Source organism: Hippocampus bargibanti, linkage group LG12 (assembly GCF_051943395.1).
Source record: "Hippocampus bargibanti isolate YZ-2025 linkage group LG12, ASM5194339v1, whole genome shotgun sequence".
Classification (NCBI taxonomy): domain Eukaryota; kingdom Metazoa; phylum Chordata; class Actinopteri; order Syngnathiformes; family Syngnathidae; genus Hippocampus; species Hippocampus bargibanti.
Window position 1 is genome coordinate 21,874,578 of NC_142745.1, and position 25,078 is coordinate 21,899,655.

A 25,078-nucleotide genomic window follows, 5' to 3' on the forward strand; every position below is an offset into this window, starting at 1 on the left:
ATTGCTTACAGCACAGGTGTCAAAATGAAAGTGCGGGGGCTACGTCTGGCCCCTCACATCGTGTTATTCGGCCAGTGAAAGCAAATCGAGCAAGTCAAGTGCCATGATGCTCTCTAAAGTCCAAACCAAAATGTCAAATGTTTCCATATAAACCACAATAACAATCATGATTTATTTATTTTTTACTTCAAATTTGAAAACTAGTGACCTGTTGCGGCTGTCATGCTTTCCCAGGTGGTGCTGGTGGTGGATCCCAAAATAAGCAGGCAGGAGGGAGCAGCAGGTTGTATTTGAGAAATTGTATTCAAATAGTCAGCAGGAACAGGGTGCAGCAAACACATGCACAGCATACAATGCATATACAGTACAATGCACTGCACAATGCAATGACCTGACACCGAATGGTTGTGCCGGGAGTCCTTTTGACTGGCACTGATTAGAACGACAGAGACTTGCGCGGCTGCAGGCAGGGCCGACAGCGCCACCCGTTGGTAACCAACCAGATCATGACAGCGGCTCAGTATTACTTGGCATCATATAAGGCGCACCGGCGTATAAGGCGTAGGGTCATGGAGAAAATGAAGGCTTTTTCTGATGAAAGAAGAGAGTCTAAGGTTTCTAACGCTGTATTGAATGTTGATGTAGTCCTGAAACTCAATCTTCTGTGGGTCCTGGAATTCAAGTGACAAGAACAAAAAACTCTGGCACTCGAGTGGACACATTTTTGCAAATGTCTAGCAGTGAATGAGTTAATCAAGAAATCGCTTAAAGGACAACCGACGTCTCCGGACAAGTTGTGTCCATAATTTGTAAAATGGCTTCAAATAACTTCTACTGAGCATATTTTACAAAGATTCCACCGCATATAGCTATATTTTACGTTTTAAGACTTGCGCTGAATATTCCGCAAGTCTTGTTTTTGAGTTGGTGACGAGTACGTACGTGACGTCACTGAAAGAACGCCCCTGACTGAAAAAAAAGGACACATTGTAGCAGTCCTTCCATCACGTTTCCATCACATTTTGCTGTGCTTGTTTGGTCTGAAAACATTGTGTTGCACCAAAAAGAGCCAGAAGAGGGCGACCAAGCTCCATATAAGGAATTTATCAGCCTGTGGAAACGGGCTGATTAATTCCATACATGGCTTTGTCGCCATTTTCTGCCTTTTTTGGGTGCGCCATTTCCCACCCCTGATGCCTCAAAATGACACAGAATAAATTCTTTGAGTGCAAACATGTATGTTTTCTTCTATGTTGTCAATCCATATGAAGAAAACCAAACAGTGTCGAGCAGAATAGTCAGTGAATTCTCATCAGCATTGATTGAGAGGAACATTATAGTCAAAGTCACATGTGTCAAAGTCAAGGCCAGGGTGCCAAATTTGGCCCACCACATCATTAAATTTGGCCCGTGAAAGCAAATCCAACTTGTGAAAATCCATGATGCTTGCTAAAGTCTGAACCAAACTTTCAAATTATCCCATGTAAGGTCCAATAAGTCATGATTTTTGACTTCAAATTTGAAAACTAGTCCCACCTTCATTTGTGTGCGCTCGATATGTCACATGTGGATGGGAATATACATTGTAATGGCTTCCCCAAATCAAAGAGGAACCTGTCATGGACCCGTGGCAAGAAATGAATTTGACACCCTTGCAGTTAACCATGTCAGACGATGTAGGCAAGTAATTTTGAAAAGACCACCATTCTTGATTGTTACGCGTTACATCAGCATTGCAAAACACTAATATTGAAATGCTTCAATACAATGCTGTTTAAGTTTACGTCTACGAATGTCAGAAACACAGGGTTGTCATTGTCTTGTTTGGGGTCATTTGTGGTGGAACCGTGACCACAATGGACAGATGATCGGTCCGGGGACCAGGTCAGCTGGAATTCACCCATGTCCCAAGAGTCCCTCATTTCTTCAAAATAGACGGAGTCTCATTGTTCAGTGTTGTCTTGACTGATTGGATTGGATTGGATATGCCTTTATTAGTCTCACAGTGGAGAAATTTACATTTCACAGCAGCAAAGTGATGAAAGGAATGAAAGTAGAAAAACAAAATACATGAGCTGCTGGAAAGGCAGCCACTCTCGCGGCGACTGATGTACTTCTTTGAACAGCGTTTGCCGTATGCTCGCAGCAAAGATGTTTAGAATCCCTTTATTCTTGAAAATCCACTTTTCTTCATGCAGTTGCTCACACCTCAATCAGCACGGTGTCTATGCTAAGAGAGGCCTCATTTATAAGGTTTGGTTTCTCAGTGCGTGTGTGCCAAACCAGCACCTGAGAGGGAACGGAAGAAAGAAAACAGAAACAGGGTGAATGAAGAAAGAATAACTCATTGTTGCTTTGTTTGAATGCAGGTGATACATAGTTTGACAGCAGCTGATCAAGCAGCTGCTGTTACCAATGCCTTCACTGCATCCAAAACATCACATGCGGTCATACAATATTGACTGCTTTTTGTTTGAACCTCATGTCAAAACAAATGCACACACAAGAACAGCACCTGCTGATGACATGGAAATACATTGATTGTTTATTCCCCCCCACACAAAAAAATAAATGAGAAGAAATCACATGGACTTGGCTTGACACCTTGTTTGGTTGATGCATCTTGGGCAACAATCACACCTGAAAACATTTTGGAATATGATGCCCCAAAGTCACCATATTTTCCAACATTTCTTTCTGCAGTACCTCTCATGCTCCATCTGGTTGGTTAAACACAATCAAGTTGAGGCCATTGGCTGTTTTGGCACAAATAATTCAACTTAAAATACATACCAAGGCCCATGTTGGTCTTAAAGGGTAACAAAAAAGCGAGCAGGCAAACAGAGGGCACAAAATAACCAAACAATTTCGTCAAAGTCAGCTTTATGGTCAAATATGCTCATATGCATGACATACAGCACAAATGAAATGACTGTCCTCTTGGACCCAGCGCGCAAGTCACTCAGAATGAACATAAAAACACGAAAATGCCAATTTGTTGGGAGAGAGAGGAGCCGCTGCGTGTTCACGCACCGCCGTCTTGGGGAAAAGAAAAACCAAAAGAACAAATAATATGACAACAGAAAGACACAGAGTCATTCATTCTTCAGCACTTGCTGTACCCTCTTTGTGACATGAAGCAGTTCTAGATGAAAGAAGAAAGGATCAAAGCATTCTTTTCAACAGTGGATCAGGGACGTCGTGGTGGATTACGAGCTAAATGTCGAAAGCAAACACGAAACTGTAGCATCCATTGACTAAAGGAGATTGTCTCACCTCTCCTGTCCCACGTCAATCACTTCATTTCCAAGCCGGAACATGCAGTTTATATCTCAGTATATGTTAAAAAATGATAAGAAATGTGAGGTGAAATCTATTTGAAGAGTGCCGCTTAACCCTTTTAATGCACCCTCGAAGCTTCCTCGCTGCCTGTGACCTGGACGGACAAGATTGTACAGATGAAGTCATTGCTACTCAGAAAGTAGGTTCAATGTTTTTTTCCAATGATTAAACAAGTACACCGTGATATCTTTTGTTGGATTTTTTTTCAGGGGATGTGGAGTGGGGGGGGGGGGGTGATGGGGGCGAATGATGCATTCAATTGTATATTGCTTGTTGGTGGTATGTGACAGGGGAGATTCTCCAATCTGACACTTCACCTGACATCTCCAAGCAAATTGCAATCCACACCCTGCAGCTCTTGACATGCTGAGCAGCCAGCGAGGGCCACTCCACATCGCTGAGAAAACACTGCAAGGTACGCAAACAGCCATCCTTTCAGCAAGAGTGCCAAGAGCTACAGCTTCGTGTTTGTCTTGGCAAACTACAAATATGGCCGAAGCTGTAGTCCAAAGATGAATTTGGCACCATTATTCCCCCAGAGGAGAGAACTGGAATAAAAACAAATGTGCCAGCAGCTAAAAGCCATTCAGTAATCAGGAAGGCTCTCACCAGAAGAAAGCACTCCTTAAAATAGTCAGTTGCTACACTGCTCAGGTTCGGTTCGGTTTAAGTACTGCTCTAGGAGTTTGCCTGGTGCAGTGGAGTTCAACTGTGTAAAGACCAGGGTGGCTGACGGTGAGAGAACCTCTTATTGTGACCGTTTATTTGATGATATGATTTGGTGGTTTAATGTCAAAACCAGCCTGTTAAGAGACTGCCTTCAAATGTCAACCTAATTGCCGTTTATGTTTTTACCTTCTTCAAAGGTTTTTCACCTTGCAATCAGCAATTGTTTTTTCAATGAGAAAAGAGACGATTAAGTCCAAATTAAAAGAGGAAGAAGAAAGGAGAAATCTGTCTCATCATCGGAGTGAAAGAGTGAAGTCCCAGTGTAATCCCGGTCAACACAGTCAAAACCCTTTTCAAGTTAGGGGGAGAGCTAAAAAAAAACGACATAACTAACGTCTTGCCGAATGTTCAGCGGCAGCTCATTCCGCAGTGTTGGACGAGCAACGGAAAAGGCTCCGTCCCCTCTGAGCCTCCCATTAGTCATCTTTTTTTTTTTTTCCTGGGCACCACCTCGGATAAAATACAAGAAACTTATGTTGGTTATCAATTCACTTCAGGGCCGATGCTTTCAGTGAATGTGGCTTGTTTTTTTGTGGTTAGGGTTAGGTTTTTTTTTTTTTTTTTGGTTTCTTGGTTTCTTTCAGGAGAAAAAAAAAGATATTTTCCAGTGTCTAATGCTCATCGGAGCATAGAGCGCACCCCCAACGTGTCTTTTCAAACTTTTTCCATATACAGTGATACCTCAGCTTACAAACTTCATTGGTTCCCAGAAAGTGTGTGTAAGGCCAAAAGCTCGTCTGCCAAATATTAATTTCCCTTAGGAAACCATTAAAATAAGAATAATCCGTTCCCAGGTCCCCACAAAACATCATTTTCTACTAAATAAGCCTTAAAACTACGCAAACTATACTTTATTTTATGTCTAATAAATGTGCGATTGGATTGTAATGAAAGGAATAAACTGTACTGTCTAATAGTCGTTTTATTGATCTTTGTGATGGTCATTGATGTCGTTGCCTCTTGATGATATCTGAGTGAAGTTGCCGTGCTTTCTCGGCGATAATACCCTCCCTCACACTGTCCCCTGCTAGCTGCTTTTCATTAATCCAAATCAACAGAAGTGTTTCAACTTCTTCTATTGCCTGAGACCGTTACTTAGATAACACAGAAACATCCTTAGCCACACGTAGCAATGGTCGACTTTGCATACTGATACTGGGATGCGAGGTCACATCAACGCACACCTCGTTGGTGTTTTTTGATGATCTCCTCCTTTTACTCAACCGTCATTTTCTTTTGTTTCCTCTTCGTCTGAACATTAGCCTGTGGTGGGGTCTTTTTTGCTCCCATAATATCAAATGTATCCTTGATAACATACCACGTATGCACTCAGAGAGTGCGTGGAAAAGTTGTCCGGCTGCCACGGTGGCGCTGTTCGGCTGTGTGGTTTGGCGTTCTTCCGCCGAAAACTATTCCGCCACTCATTGTGGTGCTCCGTGTGTTTCCCGATAACTAGTTTGTATGCCAAGATTATATTCTCACAAATTTAATGTTCGTAAGGCAAAAAGTTTGTTAGCTAAAGCGTTTGTAAGCCGAGGTATCACGGTATAAGGCGCACCGGACTTTAAGGCGCACCTTCAATGAATGCAAAACATTTTCCAAATATAATATCGGATATATATATATATATACACACACATATACACACATGCTCACAAAAACACGAACACACAGACACACGCATGCGCACATACTACTACTAGCTGTCCATCATAGGTGATGATGACGCTTGCTCCCAGCGAGGGGATATTGGGGCGGGGTGGGGGGGTGGTTAGCGACGGTGTCGCTGGTGCCACTTCTCATGGGCATAGAGCCCCATCCTTGAGCTGCAGACACGTCCGCAGATGGAACATGGGAGGCCGGATGGCAGGGGGGGTACCAGCCGCTCGCTGGTGCCGTTGAACGCGTCTCTCTAATTGTCTGTCTATGACATAGACAGACAATGTGTGCACATAGACTCTATGTGCACATACACTTACACACACATGCATAAACACAAACACACGCATATAAACGCACGCGCGCACATACACACACACACACACACACACAATATCCTGAAGCATTGTTATGTTCCACATCGGATAACTATATAATCCTAATCGCGCTTACATCGTTGTTCTCCGAGTATTCTGGCTTCCTTTTGCATTTTCAAAAAAAGGCTAATTGGGTTGTAATGGATCAATAGAGACAAGGAGAGATGAGATGGATAGCTTGACAGATGACAGACAAAACTGTGCTACACCACCTGCGCTGGAAGTGACACTTGCATTCAGCTGGTGTAAAAGCCAGGCTATTTCAACCACCAACTTTTCAGATGTGCCGTGGGCGTGCAAAAGAAATCCTTTATGAGTCCACCGAAAGCCCGGTATGGTGGATCATGGTCTGCTAAATTCCCAAACACGTCACGAAAATGAAGCTGTACAGTTAAAAGTGACTTCACAACCTTGCTCATATGATGGACTGGGTATGTCAGATTGCAATGTTGCATTGAGGGAAGCACTTTCATTCACTCTCCATCCAAACAAAGATGTCGTCTCACTAACCCGAGTACAGTTGTTGGCCTTGGGCTCCAACTCCGTCATCTTGGTGATCTGCTCGAGGAAGTCAGACTCGTGCATTCCGGCCTGGGAGGCCGGCCACTTGAACTGTGCCTTCGGATGTGCCAGGATCACTTGGAGGTTCACTGAGAAACCTGCGGCAGAGGAAGGCGTGAAGAGGTGAGCCAGCATCCATTCAAAGCTTCATGACGAGGCCATTACCATCGCACCAGGTATTGATGATAGCACACATTCGTGAAGCTAATGACTGTGGTATGGCTGATAAGAAATTAATTTACCACGGGGCTATGCATTTCCTCTGTGGTCATTTTATGATGGAGATGGAACTGTTTGGAAAGCTTCTGAAGACCGATGACAATTCTGAGGTGAGCTTTAATACTTTTATCATGAACTGTCTGCGATACCATTGAATCAACCTGGTTAAAAATAGATTAAAATGCATGAGTGACGGACGGGTACAAGACCTCACTTCAACCCTTTCTAGTTGTTTGTTTTGCAATTACGACATTACGTCACTTTATGTACATCACTTCCTCACTTTACATATGTCACAACCTCACTTTACATACGTCACTACCTCACTTTCCATACGACACTACCTCACTTTACATACAGAAATTACATGTATTGTCTGTTGTCAATTGTATGTCTTTTTTAGCCACGTTATAAGTGCCTTGCATGTCTTGCACGCTGGGTCCGAGAGGACATTAATTTCATCTGTGCTGTATGTCATGCATATTAGCATATTTGACAATAAAGCTGACTTTGACTTTGACTTTGACTTTGACGGGTACTGATTATTTGATCTTTGAAATGACATTGGAAGCATAAAGCACTCAAAAGAGTTGATCTTATCAATGGCCAACAAAAATGCAGCAAACATGTTTATTTGATGTTTCTGGTCCCAAAAAATGATGCGACAAGCTGACAGTTGCGACAGCAACATTGTACAAATTCTCCGAAAAGATCACAAAAGCTAAACCGGTATGTCTACTCAGTGATGCTGCGGAATTGGCTGCATTTGGTGCCTAACGAGAGGCACGAGATTTGGCTGGAACATTTGCGGCTGCTTACCACCGGCATTTGACACTTCCGGACTGAGTAGAACAAAACACTTCATTGGGTTTGAAGTTAGATAGTTACCAGGACTGTGGAATACAGCTGAAAGAAAATGGATCATATGGATGGATCACACCAATACAGTGATACCTCAGATCATGAACTTAATCGGTCAAAGTCAGCTTTATTGTCAAATATGCTAATATGCATGACATCCCCAGTCTGCTGAACATTCATTTCCCATCAAAAAACATTAACATTTTGAATCATCGGTTCCAAGGTCCCCATAAAACGTAATGTTCTACTAAATAAGCCCTAAAAATACATAAAATATACCTTCTTTTGTCTATAATAATACATGTGCTATTGTATTGTAATTAAAGAAATGAACTGTACTGTATTAAAAAGGTGTTTTATTTACTTTTGTGGTGGTCATTGATGTAGTTGCCTCTTGATGATATCTGAGTGAAGTTACCGTGCTTTTCGCGGTGACTCACATAGTCGCCTGCTAGCCGCTTTTCGTTCAACCAAATCAAGAGAAGTTTTTCAGACTCTTCTATTGCCTGAGACCATTGCTTAAATAATACAGAAACACCTTAGCCACGCATAGCAATGGTCGACTTAGCATAAAGGTACTGGGACACTAAGTTACACAAACGCACACCTCGTTCGTATTTTTCGATGATCTCCTTCTTCTGCTTGTCCGTCATTTTATATGAGCAGATTTGACAATAAAGCTGACTTTGACTTTGATTTTCTTTTTGACTTTGATTTTGATTTTCTTTTGTGTCCTCTTCGGCTTAACACTAGCCTGTGGTGGGGTCTTTTTCGCTCCCATAATCGCAAAGTACTACACTTGATAACAAACCACGTCTGCACTCAAAGAAAGGGGGTGCCAAAAACTAGTCCACCAGCCACTGGCGCTGTGTGTCCGCCGTAAACTAGTTCGTCAGCCAAGACTCTATGCTCGTAAATTCAATGTTCATGAGGCGAAAAGTTTGTGAGCTCAAGCATTCATAAGCTGAGGTATCACTCTCTTTTCAGTTGATATCGCTCGTAATAGACCGAGGGTGTCAGTCATTGTTTTGCTGCGGGCCACATTGTAGTTCAGATTTCCTCTCCAGGGCTGTTAGGAATTTGAGGAAGCCATGAGAATGTTTCATCCCTTCCACAATAAATGGATGAATGACTAGTTTCATATCTGAAGTCAAGAATAATCACTGTTGTTGTTGTTTTTGACATAGTTTACATCAAGAACGCATAACAAATTAATGAATGAACTAATTTTCAAATCATAGGTCAACAATAATGACTGTGATTGTGGTTTACATGAGACAATTTGAAATTTTGTTCTGACTTGAGCAAGAATCATGGCATTGGACATGCTCGGTTTGCTTTCACGGGCTGAATAAAATGATGTGGCAGGCCAGATTTGGCACCCGGGCCTTGACTTTGACACCTATGTCATAGACTGTTGGTGTTTTAGATATCTTGATGCAAAAATAAAAGGCATGTCTGACGGGTTATTCAAAGTAAACTAGAATGATCGTAGAATGACAGACACACTGTCCGTCAAATGCAGTCTTAGGAGTGGTCATTCACGAGGATTGAAGAGCATTGTTCCCTTCCGCTTGGATAGCGATATTATTCTCACCGCCCCAGCCAGCAGTTAAGTCTGCGTTTGCCAGGACTTTTACCAGCACAATCAGTCCATTGGAATCCCGATGAATAATCATTTAAAAATGAATGAAGTTTGGTCACTGGTTCACCGCATCCCTTGTTGTTCTTGCACAATTTCATGCCCCCCCCCCCAAAAAAAAAAAAAAAAAAATCCTCTATTATGCTGCTACTGCATACATCTTGTTACTGTTACTGTGTATTTAGTGCAGTAAAAATATCAGGATGATAATTAGGTTGTGTACATACTCACTGAAACCTCATCACATGCAAACAATGTCTGAAAAAAGTAAACCCAAAGGACATGTATTGGGATGTCTTTCCTCCAAGTAAACAGATGCAATTTTTAAATGGCGCTTCTTTTTAATGAAGGAAAATATTCAAATCAAATTGACCTGAACAAGTACTTGTCCCCACTCGCACAAAAAAAGGTGCCATGCCGTAAAGTTCTATCTCTTTTTGTCAAGTTTTGAATAAAAACATGCAGTGGCAGCATAGCAGCATAGACTTTTGAGGCTCATTGGAACGCTATCTGCATTAATATTTGAAAAAATAATCCGTATGCAAATAAGCATTGCTCAGCCATGATCCAATACTCTTCTGTAAGGCATGCAATAAAACAATGACTTCAACTGAATGATGGTGTCATGCGTTGCAAGGTGGTGGTGGTGGACCCCACAAAAGCAGGCAGGAGGAAGGAGCATGGTGTATTCAATAAAGTCAGAAGGAACTTAACCTCAAACAACAAAGTCAGCAGAAGAAAAAGGCCCAAACGAGCAAACAAAGCCACGACTAAAAAAATGGCTAAAAACAAAGCAAACAAGCCAAGATGAAACAAAATCTGACCGAGATGAAACAAACAATGAACTGACACTGAATGGTCATGCCAGGAGTCCTTTTAACTACCACTGATGAAAATTGCGCACACCTGTGCAGATGCAGGCTCTGCCCAAGAGTGTCACCCGATGAGGCCGCAAACCGAAATGTGACGGATGGATTTTGATATCATCGATCAAAATCCATCCGTCACGTTTCGGTCCGTCACAGTCGCATATTATGCCGCTGTGTCTCACAAACAGAATTGAAATGTTCCATTTGTGAAAAGAGAGATCGAGAGTGGCTGCCTTTCCAGCAGCTCATGTATTTTGTTTTTCTACTTTCATTCCTTTCATCACTTTGCTGCTGTGAAATGTAAATTTCTCCACTGTAAGACTAATAAAGGCATATCCAATCCAATGTCTATCAAATGATCTTGATCTCAGAGATAAATGCCACATACACAGTATTGAAAAAGTGACTTTATATTGATGTCAAATTGCAACCAACAACTGATTGCATAATACCATCTGCTCACAAAAAAAGGCATTTATTCGCGAGATGCACGGCCACAATTTCCATGTTTGAAGCCGCTCAGCCATAAAGACACACACATTGGTCAGTCACCTCTATTTGGCTTGAAGTCACCCTGGAGGTGTACAAGGTAAGATCTTTGGCCTGCTGCGGCTGCGTCAGGGTGCTCTGTGGCCAGCCACAAAAACAAAACAAAAAGCAGTCGAAATCTTTGAGATCACTCGCTCTTGCTTCATTCGTCAATTGGCAGGAGATAACTGAGCGCAATCATGTATGAAGGTTTTCATTGGCCAATGATGACATGCGACAAGTCACTGGGTGGATTTTACATCAATGTGACCATCTTAACCATAAATGTTGTGAAACCATTCCAAAAAGTTTGAATTTGAGAGGAAGGGGCATTGATTGTGAGAGTCTAAGAAGGAGATGAGGCCTAAAAGATGTGCAAGCTCAGCAATGATAGTTGCTGTGGAACAAGGTCGTCGAATGAAGGGGAGATGATCATTCCAGTTTGGGTTTCATTACCAATCATCCCAGGGACAGTCGAGATCAAATGAAATGAATGCACGTGTGGTCGGCCAGAGCGCAGTCACTTCTGCTGCGATACGTCTTTTGAAATCAACACTTAGCAGGCTTTTGTTCTTGGTGACTAACATCAAGTAAATGTGTCTGTGTAAGCTCTCAGTCGTACAGGAGTGGTCCATCGATGAGAAGGTTTCTTCAGCTGTCATCTGTACTTTTTTTGAAGGTGTCGGACGTTTCGCCTCCTATCCTCCTTTGCTGACGAAGCCTCTTGGATAGGAGGCGAAACGTCCGACACCTTCAAAAAAAAAGTACAGATGACGGTTGAAGAAACCTTCTCATCAAGTAAATGTGTGGGCAAAACGCTGCTTTTTATGATGAAGTGGAGTGGAACCTCTCAAGTCAACCACAGTCTGCTCTGGGACTTCTACTCTCACTCTGTTCTGGTTTCAAAGCAATTATTTGTGTGTGTGTGTGTGTGTGTGTGTGTGTGTGTGTGTGTGTGTGTGTGTGTGTGTGTGTGTGTGTGTGTGTGTGTGTGTGTGTGTGTGTGTGTGTGCGTGCGTGCGTGCGTGCGTGCGTGCGTGCGTGCGTGCGTGTGTGTGTGTGTGTGCGCGTGTTTGCGTGTGTTTCACTGTTAAAGCTGCTATGCCAAATTTAAATGTTCTTCATCGTCATGGTTTCAGCATCTTTTATCGTTTTGCTGAATATCAGAAGAGCTGACCTGGCAGTTGCCTACTCCGCCAAGAGTGAGAAGCTTGTTTTGTGCTGTGCTGACCACACCAATATGTGTGAGGAAACCAAGTCGGCCATTTGGTTTTACAGAAAGGAATCATGTTGTTGTGGCCATCCTTCAGACAGTGCCTTTTGACAATGGTGAATTTTTTTCATCAATAAGTGAAAAAAATCAATCAATGCCACTGTCCAAAAACAGACAAAGGGAAAAAGGGCTTGGGCTAAGTCACACAGGTGTCAAAGTCGAGGCCCAAGGGGCCAATCTGGGCCGCGACATCATTTTATTCGGCCCGCCAAAGCAAATCAAGCATGTCAAGTGCCACGATGCTTGCTCAAGTCCCAACCAAAAATTTCAAATCGTCCCTTACAATAACAGTCATTGTTTTTGACTTCAGATTTGAAAGTAGTTACACATTCATCTGATCTCCGCTCGCTATGTAATCCGGGGAGAGGATTAAACGTTCTAATGGCTTCCCCAAATTCCTAACGGCCCCCGAGAGGAATGCCGAACTACAATGTGGCACGTGGCACAAAATGAATTTGACACCCTTGGCCTCAAATAATGTGCTGCTTAGCATATCATGTCTGATGTCTGCTGGGCATCCAGAACTTCAAGCTCAAAGAAATGGAAATGGTTGTCATTTCAAGCTAAACAAGTCCAGGTAATGTCAATAAACACTTTGGTGATGGTGGTGTACGCACGCAATGCGCACAAATCTGAAAGGTAATGTTAACACCGATGCTAGTGCTAACGCAACATGAGTTGTCTTGGTTCATCTGTACCATCGATACAGTCACTAAGAGATGATCCCGGGTCACCATGGCATTTATGAAGATCTCATGACAAGCAAAAGTACCACTGAAATATTGTCATTGTTATTATTAGACAACTATGTAGGGATATTAAAATGTCAAACAGGTTTTGTAGGATTTGCGTCTTACCTGCCATGTCAATGGCAAACGCACGGTCTGGTCTCCAGCCCGAGTTCCAGCCCACAACTCTGCCCCCTGAAACGATTGGGCGCTCATATGATCCGCCACCAACAAATCCCACCGGCCAAACAGACACGCGTCGAGTGCTCCGCATCTAGGAAAACAAAAAGATCAAAGTCATGTCCTTTTCACATCACAGTTCATCATAACAATCATGTATTTCATTTCTAAGCGGACTCTCACGGACATTTTACAGTCACAGGATATTTTTTCTGCGGGTGAGCAGCGGCAGCCACAGGGGCCAGCGTTCACTCAACCCGGAAGTAATATCAAGTAAAAAAAAAAAAAAAAATACAAATAAATAAATATATATAAATAAAAATAATGATAATAAACAATAAGAGTTCTGTTAATACACTAAGAAATAATAAAATGGCTTTTGTAGTGATTGAATGACTTGAATAATACACAGCGGTATATCAAGACATAGCATTCAGGGTTGACGATAAGTGGCAAAAATCCAAATAGTAGTTTGAACTGAAATGTGCACATGCTGATTAAAATGTGCAGTAAATATATATATATATATATATATATCCAATCGAAGAAATGATACAAAGTTAGGACTACATGTGACAAAAGGAGACAATAGAAAATAGCAGCGCACGCACTTATTCCATCACAATTCGAGTTGCTTGAGATGATGCTTTTGCGGGCTTCTGTGTGGCTTCCAGAACTTTTGTTGTTCTGAATTGATCCTTCATGTAATAGAGTCGTGGAAAGTTGAATGCTTACATTTTTTTGTTGTTGTTGTTTTATATTTTTTTGTACTGCGTGTGAGGGTTATTATTAATGAAGCAGGAATAAGTACAACAAAAATATTCTTTCATCTTTGGACAGAACAAAATGTTACTGCCTGACCCAAAAGGGGCAGGCAGAGGAGAGAGAAAAAAGCAGGAGGGGCTTGTTGGGAGAGCTTTTATTAAGACGGACAGGATGTGACGTCATGACATGAAGTCCGAGTAAATAAAACAATGTGTAAGGAAAGAGAAAAAGATGTTTCAATGTGTTTGTATAAGGAATTGCCCTAAAACCGGGTTTGGGAATTGACGTTTGCCAGGGGTCCGTGAGTGGCACATAGTAGAGGAAGAAATCATGTCATGGTTCTTTCCCTCTCTCTTTGTCCCCTCCTTCCCTCGCTCCCTCGCTGCCTCGCTCCCTCACTCGCTCTCTCCCTCCCTCCCTCCCTCCCACCCCTCCATGTGTTCCGCAACTTCAAGTCATTGCACTATCTGGCATTGAAATGCCTGTGCTTACAAGTCCAAATGAAATGAATGCAATAATTCATATCAAACTTTAATTGTATCACAATCATCGGCGGGCCAGATTAAAATCAATCAATCAATCAATCAATCAATCAATCAATCAACCAACCAATCAAGGGCTCTGGCCGACGGGCCGTAGTTTTACCACCACTGGCTTAGCTTCTACATGTAAATGAGCCTTAAACATCTCAAGGAGCTAAATTCAAAACGGTGGTACATTGTAGAGCACAAAAACAGAGTTTATTTGCGGTTGGGGCTTTCCTTTGTGAGGATTTTGAGCACCGACACAAACCTTGAACCCAAAATGGTTTGGCCCACTTCACATGCACATGCTTTATTGAGCCCACTGGCAGCTTTGTACGCAGGAGTTGCTCTTCAGTAGGCTCTGCTTTTCTTTCTTGCTGATGTGTATTTTAGATTGAAGCTGAGTTCATTTGCATGCCATTGAATCGTATTAGCTGCATGGCAAAGACCTCACCAGCGGAATATTCAGGGTGAGCAGTGATTTTCTCAAAATGAAATGGTTCTGTTAGGAAAATCATGGAAAAAGAGGAAGACGTGACTTCAACCTTACACCATCAAAGTACCATATTGTGGACCACAAAATCACAGACATTTCACGATGCTCAACGCAGATGGCATGGAAACCTTTTCTTTGTTAGCCATGTGTTTAGATCAACAACAAACAAAAACAAGATTGCTGTATTATTGGTGGTACACCTCAGGGTAGGAGACGAGAAGAATATTGGATTGAATTGGATTTGCCTTTTCTTATATAATATGGGGAACGAGGGAGCACCAAATTGCACAGAGCAGTCGATGTGTCCACAAACTGCCGTGACAAAGCAAACTCATGAAGATGAATTTACGGAACGCTGAGGCAGGGTTTGCCGTCATCAATAGCTGTGCAGTCACTTGAACCCTTTTTGGGGGCTATTTTCATCATTTGAATTTTGAATTTACTGGAATAAAAATGAAATTGGTCCTGGTCGAGTTCAAGACAAGTCTGAGTCAAACGCCAAGTCCAAGACAAATGCCAAGTGTGAGACATCAAAAACATATCGAGTACAGACTTGAGTATGACAGCCCTGTTGTCCATCCATCATTCACAGATCCATCCATCCATCCATCCAATATCTGCCACTTATCCGGGATGGGGTCGTGGGGGCAGCAACTTCAGTAGGAAAGCCCAGACTTCCCCCGCCCCAGCCACTTTTTGCAGCTCGTCCTGGCGTATCCCAAGGTGTTCCCAGGCCAGCTGGGTGACAGTCTCTCCAGAGTGTCCTGGGTCTTCTGCCAGTGGGGCATGCCTGGAACACCTCATCGGGGAGGCATCCAGGAGACATGCTAATCAGATGCCCGAGCCACCTCATCTGGCTCCTTTCAATGTGGAGGAGAAGTGGCTCGACTCGAAACCCTTTCCCGATGACCGAGCTTCTCACCCTAATCGGAGGGAGCTACAACACCCTGTTGTCCAGTCCAGGTTTATTGCAAACTTTGAATTTTTATATGAATTGCTTCATCACCAAAAACGTCTATGCAGCCATTTCCTGACACGCTCACCCTCACAATGGCTGATTGATTGGATTTCCTTTATTAGTCTCGCAGTGGAGAAATTCACATTTCACAGCAGCAAAGTGATGAACGGAATGAAAGTAGAAAAACAAAATATATGTACATGAGCTGCTGGAAAGGCAGCCACTCTCGCGGCGCCGTCTTGAAGTCAAAAGAACAGAAAAACTAAATAACAAATAATATTACAGACGAGTCATTCATCCTTAAGCACTTTCTGTACCCTCTTTGTTACATGAAGCAGCCAGATCAGAGCATTGATGACAATGCTCTTATCTTACCGTGAAATGGGCATCTCTTTCCCTATATTACATCATAAACAGAATGTCAAAGTCCTCTGCCAGTCACAGTATACATCTAAATTATCATTATATATAATTATATATATCGTGTAAATGCAGCCATAGTGCAGTGATCTCCATTTTTTTGTTTTTGCGCCAAATACGGACGGGCACAAAGATGTCCATGCTCCGTGCATCTCCGTTCATTATTTTGTATGAAGACGATCTTTTCGGTGATGCAAGAGTCTATGGAATTTTATGGTGTATGCATGTCAGGTGGTGCTGTGATTTAACTTCACCATGACCCTGCATCTGTGTAAAATCTCCCTTTGTCTCTGATCTGCTTTCACCATCGATTATCTTTGCAGCAAAAAAAACAAAATGGAAGCTACAAGCCGAAGACAAAAAACAGACCCATAGTCTATAAAGTGTTCAAAGGACTCCCGGATGGATAGAGTCAGATATGTTTGTTTATTTCCCTGTACTGGCATAGGTACAGTATGTGACATGAATATGTTCACGATGTGAGCAGATCTGCATCCGGTCCACATGACGCACAATTACACAAAGTGACAAAAGAAAACACAAAGACAATACAAAAACCACAAAAAAAGCAAGCCTTGGCATATACTTGGCAATAAAGATGATTCTGATAAAATATATTAGCATGTTCACGGATCTATGGGTGATCAAGGAGGTCATGAACGCCTGAGAATAAAATTGTAAATCTTTGAATGCAGGAGGACGAGGCGACCAAACATAAAAGCAGTGAATACAATGTTTAGTAGTACCCACAACACAATTCTGCAGACCATCGGGTCGGGTCGGGTCGGGACAATTCGTAATTTCCAGACTGCCTAATCCTCATTATGGTCGCGGGGTGTGCTGGAGCCTATCGCAGCTGGCTTTGAACACAAAGCGGGGGACACCCTGAATTGGTTGCCAGACAATTGCAGGGCACACTGAGACAAACAACCATCCACTCTCACACTAGGGACAATTTAGAGTGTTCAATCCGAATGCCATGCATGTCTTGGGACTATGGGAGGAAACCGGAGGACCTGGAGAAAACCCACGCGGGCCAGGGGGTGAACATGCAAGCTCCACACAGGGAGGCCGGACCGGGTCTTCAACTCACCACCTCTGCACTGTGAAATCGGCGTGCGAACCATTCGACGATGGGGCCGACAAGAAAATAGAATGATTAACATGTTAGGTCACTCGTCTGATGATCTTCGAGTCAATAGACACAATTGTATGCACTGTGTGTTTTATAATACGGTACATAAACAAAGTACAACACATTTTCACTTACAGCACAGGTGTCAATGTCAAGTTGACCTATAGTATGAATTTTGTTATGATCAGTTTTGATAAGATAGCCACCCATATCCATATTTATTTTTGCGATTCATATTTGAAGACCACCGAGGTCAGGTCAGGGTGATTCGTACAGTATGAATTGTTGTTATTTTAAAGGTAGCCGCCACCCATATCTGTCATTTCTTTTGTGATTCATATTTTGAAGGAATGAATGAATGAATGAATGAATGAATGAATGAATGAATGAATGAATGAATGAATGAATGAACGAAGGAACGAACGAACGAACGAATATTTTGGAAAAGCACAGTGAAGTTATAAATGATATAATTTATCATGTTCTACATTTAAAATAGATCATGTAGAAATATGTTGATCTAAGTGAATGATTAGAAATGGAATTACTATGCTCTATATTCATTCAAATGCATAAGCATATGCATTCATGATATCCCTGATCCACTGGTGGAAAGACGCTAGATCCTCTCCTCTTTCATCTAGAACTGCTTCATGTAACAAAGAGGGTATATACAGAAAGTGCTTACGAATGAGTGACTCTCTGTGTCTTTGTGTTGTCATATTATTTTTTTCGTTGTTTTTATGTTTTGTTTTTCTGCTTTCATTCCTTTCATCACTTTGCTGCTGTGAAATGTCAATTTCTCCACTGAGAGACTAATAAAGGCAAATCCAATATAATCCATAGATTGTGTTCGTATGAGGGGAACACCACACCACTGGTCAAGTGTATTACTGCTGGATAAAGATCGATGTGTGATCAAAATGTAAAAAGCGTCACCTCTTGAAACAGCTCCAGGCTGTAAGTATTGTCATCGTCGGCAAAGTAGACCACCCCGGCGTCCCTGCTTGATCGGTGTTGCCTGAGCCAGCCCAGGGCCACATTTCTCTGCTCGTTGCCACTGCACGACCGATCGCGCTTCAACATGTGCGGCGGCGTCATGATGTTCAAGTGCGTGAAGGGCACTCCGCACCGAGCCAAAAAGCGGCTCACCAGATCCGTGCGCACGGGTGAGTCCTCCACCACGATCCAGTGGAATTGAGGAACCTGGCGGAAAGCGTGCGCCAATCGGGTCAACTCGGCTTTCTGCACCGGTCGCTTATAAGTGGGAGTTATCGCGTAGATGACCGGCAGGGCACGTTGGTTCTCCGGGTCACCGGGAGTACAGGTCGTTCTGTTGATACCATCAAAATTGATCGCCAACACGATGATGACGATCAGGACCCAAGGCAGTAGGATGAAAAATCGTCTGAAGGACACTGATTTCATGGTGAAGTTATTGAGCGTGCACTCTGTTGAGATCTTCAGCACTTTCGCGAAGCCTTTGAGAGAATAAAGAGTCAAGATGGGCCTTCTTGTTTAGATCATACAAGGCGGAGAAGTCTCACACACATACACGTACTGGCTTTGAGCGCTGTCAAATCACGTGATGTCGCGTTGTGGCCGGGTTGCCAGATAAGATCAGTATTAAAGCATTTCACAAAATGAGGATACAATGTAACTTTCTCAACACCCCCACTTATACTCTGTTTGGTGTCATGGACACAAAAGTAGCACTCTCTTTTTTCTTCCTTTACTTTTCTCTTCTTTTTCCCTTTTGTCTCATGACGATCTGCCAGGAACTCTTATTTCCTGTGCGATCAGGTATTGTCTCGTATGTGATTCTGTCACCAAATGTATGTTGCCAACTCTTTCCAAAATGTTAACGATGTAGAAAGATTTGTTGAGACGCACGCACCTCTGATTTACTTCGAGAAGCTCCACGAGCTATTCAAAGCCAGTGGTTTTGATTGCTTTTGTTATGGTTTGTTTGCAGTGCTGTTTGTTTCTTTTCCTTTGTTTGTTTGCATGCCATTTGAATGAAACAAAAATCACTTGGAAAGAACAAGAGGATAAAAAGGGAAGGATGGGGAGGAGCAGGTGCAGTGGAAGAGGTGGGAGGCAGGGGTATAGCGGCTTGAGGACAGAGAGAGAGAGAGAGAGAGAGAGAGAGAGAGAGAGAGAGAGAGAGAGAGAGAGAGAGAGAGAGAGAGAGAGAGAGAGAGAGAGAGAGAGAGAGAGAGAGAGAGAGAGAGAGAGAGAGCCGTAGTTCATTTAGAAATACAAACAAAATGAAATATATGCAGAGCCACACCTTGTCAATAAACTGTCAACAATTGCATGGTCAAACATGTCAAAATGTTCACATAGTTGATTGCGAGACTATTCAAGGCTAATTCAAATCCAATCTAGTATTCTGGTGGCATGGTCGTTGACTGGTCAGCACGTTCACCTCACAGTGCCGGGGTGTATAGTTCAATTCTGGCTTTCTATGCCTGTGTGAGTTTTCTACCGGTTCTCCGGTTTACTCACACATTTCAAAAACATCCATGGAATAATGTATTCTAAATTGTTCTTAGGTGTGAGCATGACAGTGACTGGTGTTCGTGTGTGTGTGTGTGTGTGTGTGTGTGTGTGTGTGTGTGTGTGTGTGTGTGTGTGTGTGTGTGTGTGTGTGTGTGTGTGTGTGTGTGTGTGTGTGCACGTGTGTGCATGTGAGTGTGCGTGTGCGTGTGTGTGTGTGCGTGTGTACGTGTGTGTGTGTGTGCGTGTGTGCGCGTGTGTGCATGTGAGTGTGCGTGTGCGTGTGAGCGTGTGTGTGTGCGTGTGTACGTGTGTGTGTGTGTGCGTGTGTGTCTTTAGAAATGGAGGTTTGAAGATATTGTTCTCTATTCCGTGTGAAGCCCACGATACCCTGATTTGGGCCCTCCCATTGAATACGATGGGGTATGCCAGTGAGGCTTCTCTGCATGCCCTGTTGATGGTGTTGATTTCTTTTGTTTTGTGGGCTGTGAGATACGGAGCATCACAATTTAGCGTGTTTGGATCCAAAATCGGCACAGCCCAAGGAAAAACGAAACAAAGTATTTCTCATGATGTTTTTACGCTGTTTCCCCCCTGCTCTGCATAATAAGGGGAGCAAAAGAAACGACAGGATTTGCTCGAATTGAAAATAACAATACAAGTCTGTGTAAGCTCTCAGTCGTACAGGAGTGGTCCATCGATGAGAAGGTTTCTTCAGCCGTCATCTGTACAAATGTGAATAATTTCTAAACTAAATCTTCTAAACTAAAGTCTGACTGGTCGTATCGGCCCTATTTATATATCCCTAATGTCCAGACATGGCAGCGCCAGACACAGCTATGATAGGCCATAAATATAGGCCAGTCGTTAGTCAGGAATGTAAGAACAATCAGTGGGGCCACAGGGAGTGGTCCTCTGCTCCCCCCAACCTGAGAGTAGGGACCTATCATAGCTGTGTCCGGCGCCGCCATGCCTGGACATTAGGGATATATAAATAGGGCCGATACGACCAGTCAGACTTTAGTTCGCTGACGAAGCCTCTTGGATAGGAGGCGAAACGTCCGACACATTCAAAAAAGTACAGATGACGGCTGAAGAAGCCTTCTCATCAATACAATATAAGCAAAATAGAGTGATGTCTTAGGATAGGTGTGTTTGTATGACATGATATGCATGTCACAAAATAATATCGCTTTAGTCCACACCAGACTCATGCCATAAGTATACCATTGTGGAACGGATACAGATTTTTTTTTCAGCATTTTTGGCCATGACAATCATCAAGGAGGAGACTGTGCTGAGCGGTTGCGCCTTTTCGGCAGCATGAATATGCCAGTACTGTTTTTGAATGGGAGGAATGTCGGTGCCATTCGACTGTCATGGCTGCACACCGCAGGGGGCCATTGTGCTTTTTTGCGCCTGTCATCACAAAGAGGGTACAGCAAGTCCTGAAGAATGAATGAATGACTCTCTGTGTCTTTGTGTTGTCATATTATTTATTTTTCCCCCAAGATGGCGGCGCGTGAACACGCAGCGGCTCCCCTCTCCCGGCGAATTGGCGTTTTCATGTTTATTATGTTTGTTCAAGTCATTATAAGTGCCTTGCATGCTGGGTCCGAGAGGACCGTCATTTCATCTGTACTGTATGTCTGTGTAAGCTCTCAGTCGTACAGGAGTGGTCCATCGATGAGAAGGTTTCTTCAGCCGTCATCTTTGTACAGATGACGGCTGAAGAAACCTTCTCATCGATCTGTACTGTATGTCATGCATATTAGCATCTTTGACAATAAAGCTGACTTTGATTCGATCATTTGACTCCACATTTTTTTGGATGTTACACTGTCCTCAGACAAAGTGGCTTTGGGAGACGAAAATCAATCCTATGCTCAGTGATTTGGATGACACCCATTGAACAAGTTGGTCCAGGGAGAAATCACTCCCGAGACTGATGGGATGACAGAAAATGGTTTAATTTTCGGCTCTGTTCCAATACTAAATTGTTCAGCTTGATCAACATTGATGGATTTGTTAGATTATGAATCTCTTCAGATTAAATCTTGTTCTTCTTCCCGGTTCAGTTCTTCATTTGTGTCGTCAAAATATTCAATCAGCAGGAAGTAAGGTGATATACAAAAAGAATATTTATTATTCAGCCAGAGCGCCGAGCAAGAGAGAGAGAAAGGGACCAGTGAAGAAAGGTGTTATCTAACAGATGTTATTTATATTTTAGTGCAGTGGTCCTCAAACTACAGCCCGCAGGCCGTATCCCGTCCGTCAGCACATTTGGCCCGACCCCCTGATCAATACCAGAGATGCTATCAGATTTGTTTACTTTTTGGCCTCCAGAAAAAAAATCATTTTTTACAAGGCAAACGTCGGTTTTCGATCAGTATTTGTTCCTATTTTAATCAATGTAATCAATGTATGTTGTTTATAATCGTGATTGAACAATACAAACACGCCTGCTCACAATAGAACGCTAAAGGAGTCGGTCACGATGGGACGCGACACAAGAAAGTGACGTATGAGGAAGTGGAGGGGAGTACATTCTGGTGGTACATTCAGGGGCGCTCAGTTTGGCGAATAATGCCGAAAAAGTTAGGTTAGAGAAATATTGATTCAGAATGCAGGGTATTTAACCTGCAGTGAACAAATGATTATTTGTTTGCTCAATGCAAAGAAAAGGCTGTTTGATTCATCTGTCAAGAGGCGGTGGCGGTATTCAAAGAATACAATCTTGGCCGACAGTATGAATCCCGTCACAAAGACAAGTACGATAGCTTGCAAGGCCAAATACGAGCAGACAACGCTCAAAGCTATAAAGTGGACTACTATCTCAGCAGAATACATTTGTATGCCAAGCTCAGCTGAATAAGGCAGCTTTCGGGTTGCTAAACTGATAGCAAGCAGCGGCAAGCCTTTCGCGGACGAAGAGTTTGTGAAGAAATGTATGGAAGCTGTTGCGCAGGGATTGTGTCCCGAGAAGAAAGATGCCTATAACGCCGTAGGTCTGTCGGCGAGTCCAATCACCAGACGCGGTGAAGAAATCGGGATGAATGTATATGCCCAGCTGCAGCAGAAGACGAAAGCATGCGACTTTTTTTTTCATTGGCACTGGATGAGAGCACGGACGTGGAACACACAGCGCAACTGCTCATTTTTATTTGTGGAGTTAAAGCAAACTTTGAGATATGGGAGGAGCTGGCAGCCCTCCATAGTCTCAAATCGACTACAACGGGAGAGGATATTTTGGACCAAGTGTACAAACCATGGAGACGTTGGACCTAAGTGACAGAACTCTGATGACGCATTGAAGCCCAACAGTCTCGTTGAATTGGATTGGATTGGCCTTTATTAGTCTCACAGTGGATAAATTTACATTTCACAGCAGCAAAGTGATGCAAGGAATGAAAGTAGAAAAAAAGAAATAGATGAGCTGCTGGAAAGGCAGCCACTCTCGCGGCGCTGTCTTGAAGCCAAAAGAACAAAAAAATGAAATAACTAATATGACAGCACAAAGACACAGACAGTCATTCATTCTTCAGTACTTGCTGTACCCTCTTTGTGATGACATGAAGCCGTTCTAGATGAAAGAGGAGAGGATCAAAGTGTCTTTCCACCAGTGGATCAGGGACATCATGGTGGAATGTCCACGTCGACTACAAGCTAAATGTTGAAAGCAAACACGCAGCTGTGGCATCCATTGACGAAAAGAGATTGTCTCACATCTCCTGTCCCACATAAATCTGCTTCAATTCAAATCCGCAACAGTTCCATATACGCATCGGCGCTGATGCTCCTTCTTGTCGCGGGCTCCTGGAGCCATGCATCCATCCAGCCGCAGACTGTCCAACAGCACTGACCTTCCACTGAACAAAGCGGGGCTGTGAAGATGCTGCCCATGACAGGCGCAAAAAGCACAATGGCCCCTTTGGTGTCCAGCGATGGCAGTCGAATGGCACCGACATTCCTCCCATTCAAAAACAGTACTGGCATATTCATGCTGCCGAAAAGGCGCAAGCGCTCAGCACAGTCTCCTCCTTGATGAATGTCGTGGTCACAAATGCTGAAAAACAATCTGTATCCGTTCCACACGACGCCAAACACCACAAAGTGACAAAAGAAAACACAAAACAAGACAAAAACAACAACAAAAAGGGAGGCTCATGAGAGCACTTGCTGACGGCTGCCATCTTGGACTTCTCATTGACTTCTATGCCGCCCTCCCAAATGACACATATTGTGATGTCACGAGAGGCTGTGTCCTGGAGGGCAAATACATCCCCCTAAGATGGCTCCACCCAGAGAGAGTCTTGGCCTCACCTGGTGGAAGGCAGCAATTAAACCCACACACCTGCAGCTGATCAGGGCTTGATTGGAAAGCAGGGCTCTTAAGGCAGAGAGCCTCTGAGTGTGCAGCTTGGGGAAAGACAAGCTCGATTGCTGTGCTCTGTGAAGAAGTTGATTGCTGCGTGGAACTCATTGCCCGTTGGGACCACACGACTGGACACTGGATTTGAACCGAGCTAAGGTGGCTAGGCTACATGACGAGGACGTCAAGAGGGGTGAGGCCTAGAGACTCTTGGAAAAGAACTCCGTCTTCAGTTTTACCTCAGAAGAGACTTTATTTGGATTTAAGTAGCAGAAGAGACTTTATTTTGATAGGTATTGGAAGAGACACTATTCTTGCCTTTGTTGCTTGTGAATTCCCCCTAGAACCCTTGATTAAAACCTTTTGTTTGTATCCAAACCTGTCGTCCATTGCACTTCTTGTCCCGTCCCGCTGAGAGCTAGCCTCTCATGATATCACTATATCCAAACATCAAAAAACGCGCAAAGAAAATGTCCAGCACGGATATCTGAGAGAAAACCTTTTCTGGCATGAAACTGCTGAAATCTCCGATGAGATCAAGATTGAGAGATGAACATTTGCATCCGTGCTTGAGACTGGCTGTAACTAGAATGGAACCTGATATTCAACTTCTCACCAGCCGGATGCAGACCCACAGTTCACACTGATGAACATACATAGGTAAGCTCACTTTTCTGACTTGAATGAGTCATTCTGAGCATCAACAAATCTCATCCTAATAACATCTACTGGGATGAAATCCATCTTTACAGCCATACTGGTAGTGAAATGTATTTTGCTGTGTAGGTGCTGTATCACTTAGTTAACTTTCTCAACCTGCTTCCTATGTGGTTTTCACAGGGAAGTTGATGAGATGAGAGAGAGCTGCAAACAGCGCTGTCTACAAGCCTACTGGAACCTACAAATGGATTATAAGGAAGGAACACATGAACTTGAAG

General features: G+C 43.2%; 1 protein-coding gene across 1 annotated transcript; it reads right to left on the bottom strand.

Moving 5' to 3' along the window:
- Window positions 1–311: 311 nt before the first annotated feature.
- On the bottom strand, window positions 312–18,749 carry LOC148890885 (galactosylgalactosylxylosylprotein 3-beta-glucuronosyltransferase 2-like). The gene is made up of 4 exons (XM_089010921.1): window positions 18,206–18,749; window positions 12,918–13,062; window positions 6,618–6,766; window positions 312–2,289 (listed from the first exon to the last, which is right to left on the bottom strand). Exons 1-4 carry the CDS (start codon window positions 18,692–18,694, stop codon window positions 2,203–2,205), a joined length of 870 nt encoding a protein of 289 aa, XP_088867047.1. The 5' UTR covers window positions 18,695–18,749; the 3' UTR covers window positions 312–2,202.
- Between the last annotated feature and the right edge of the window lie 6,329 nt (window positions 18,750–25,078).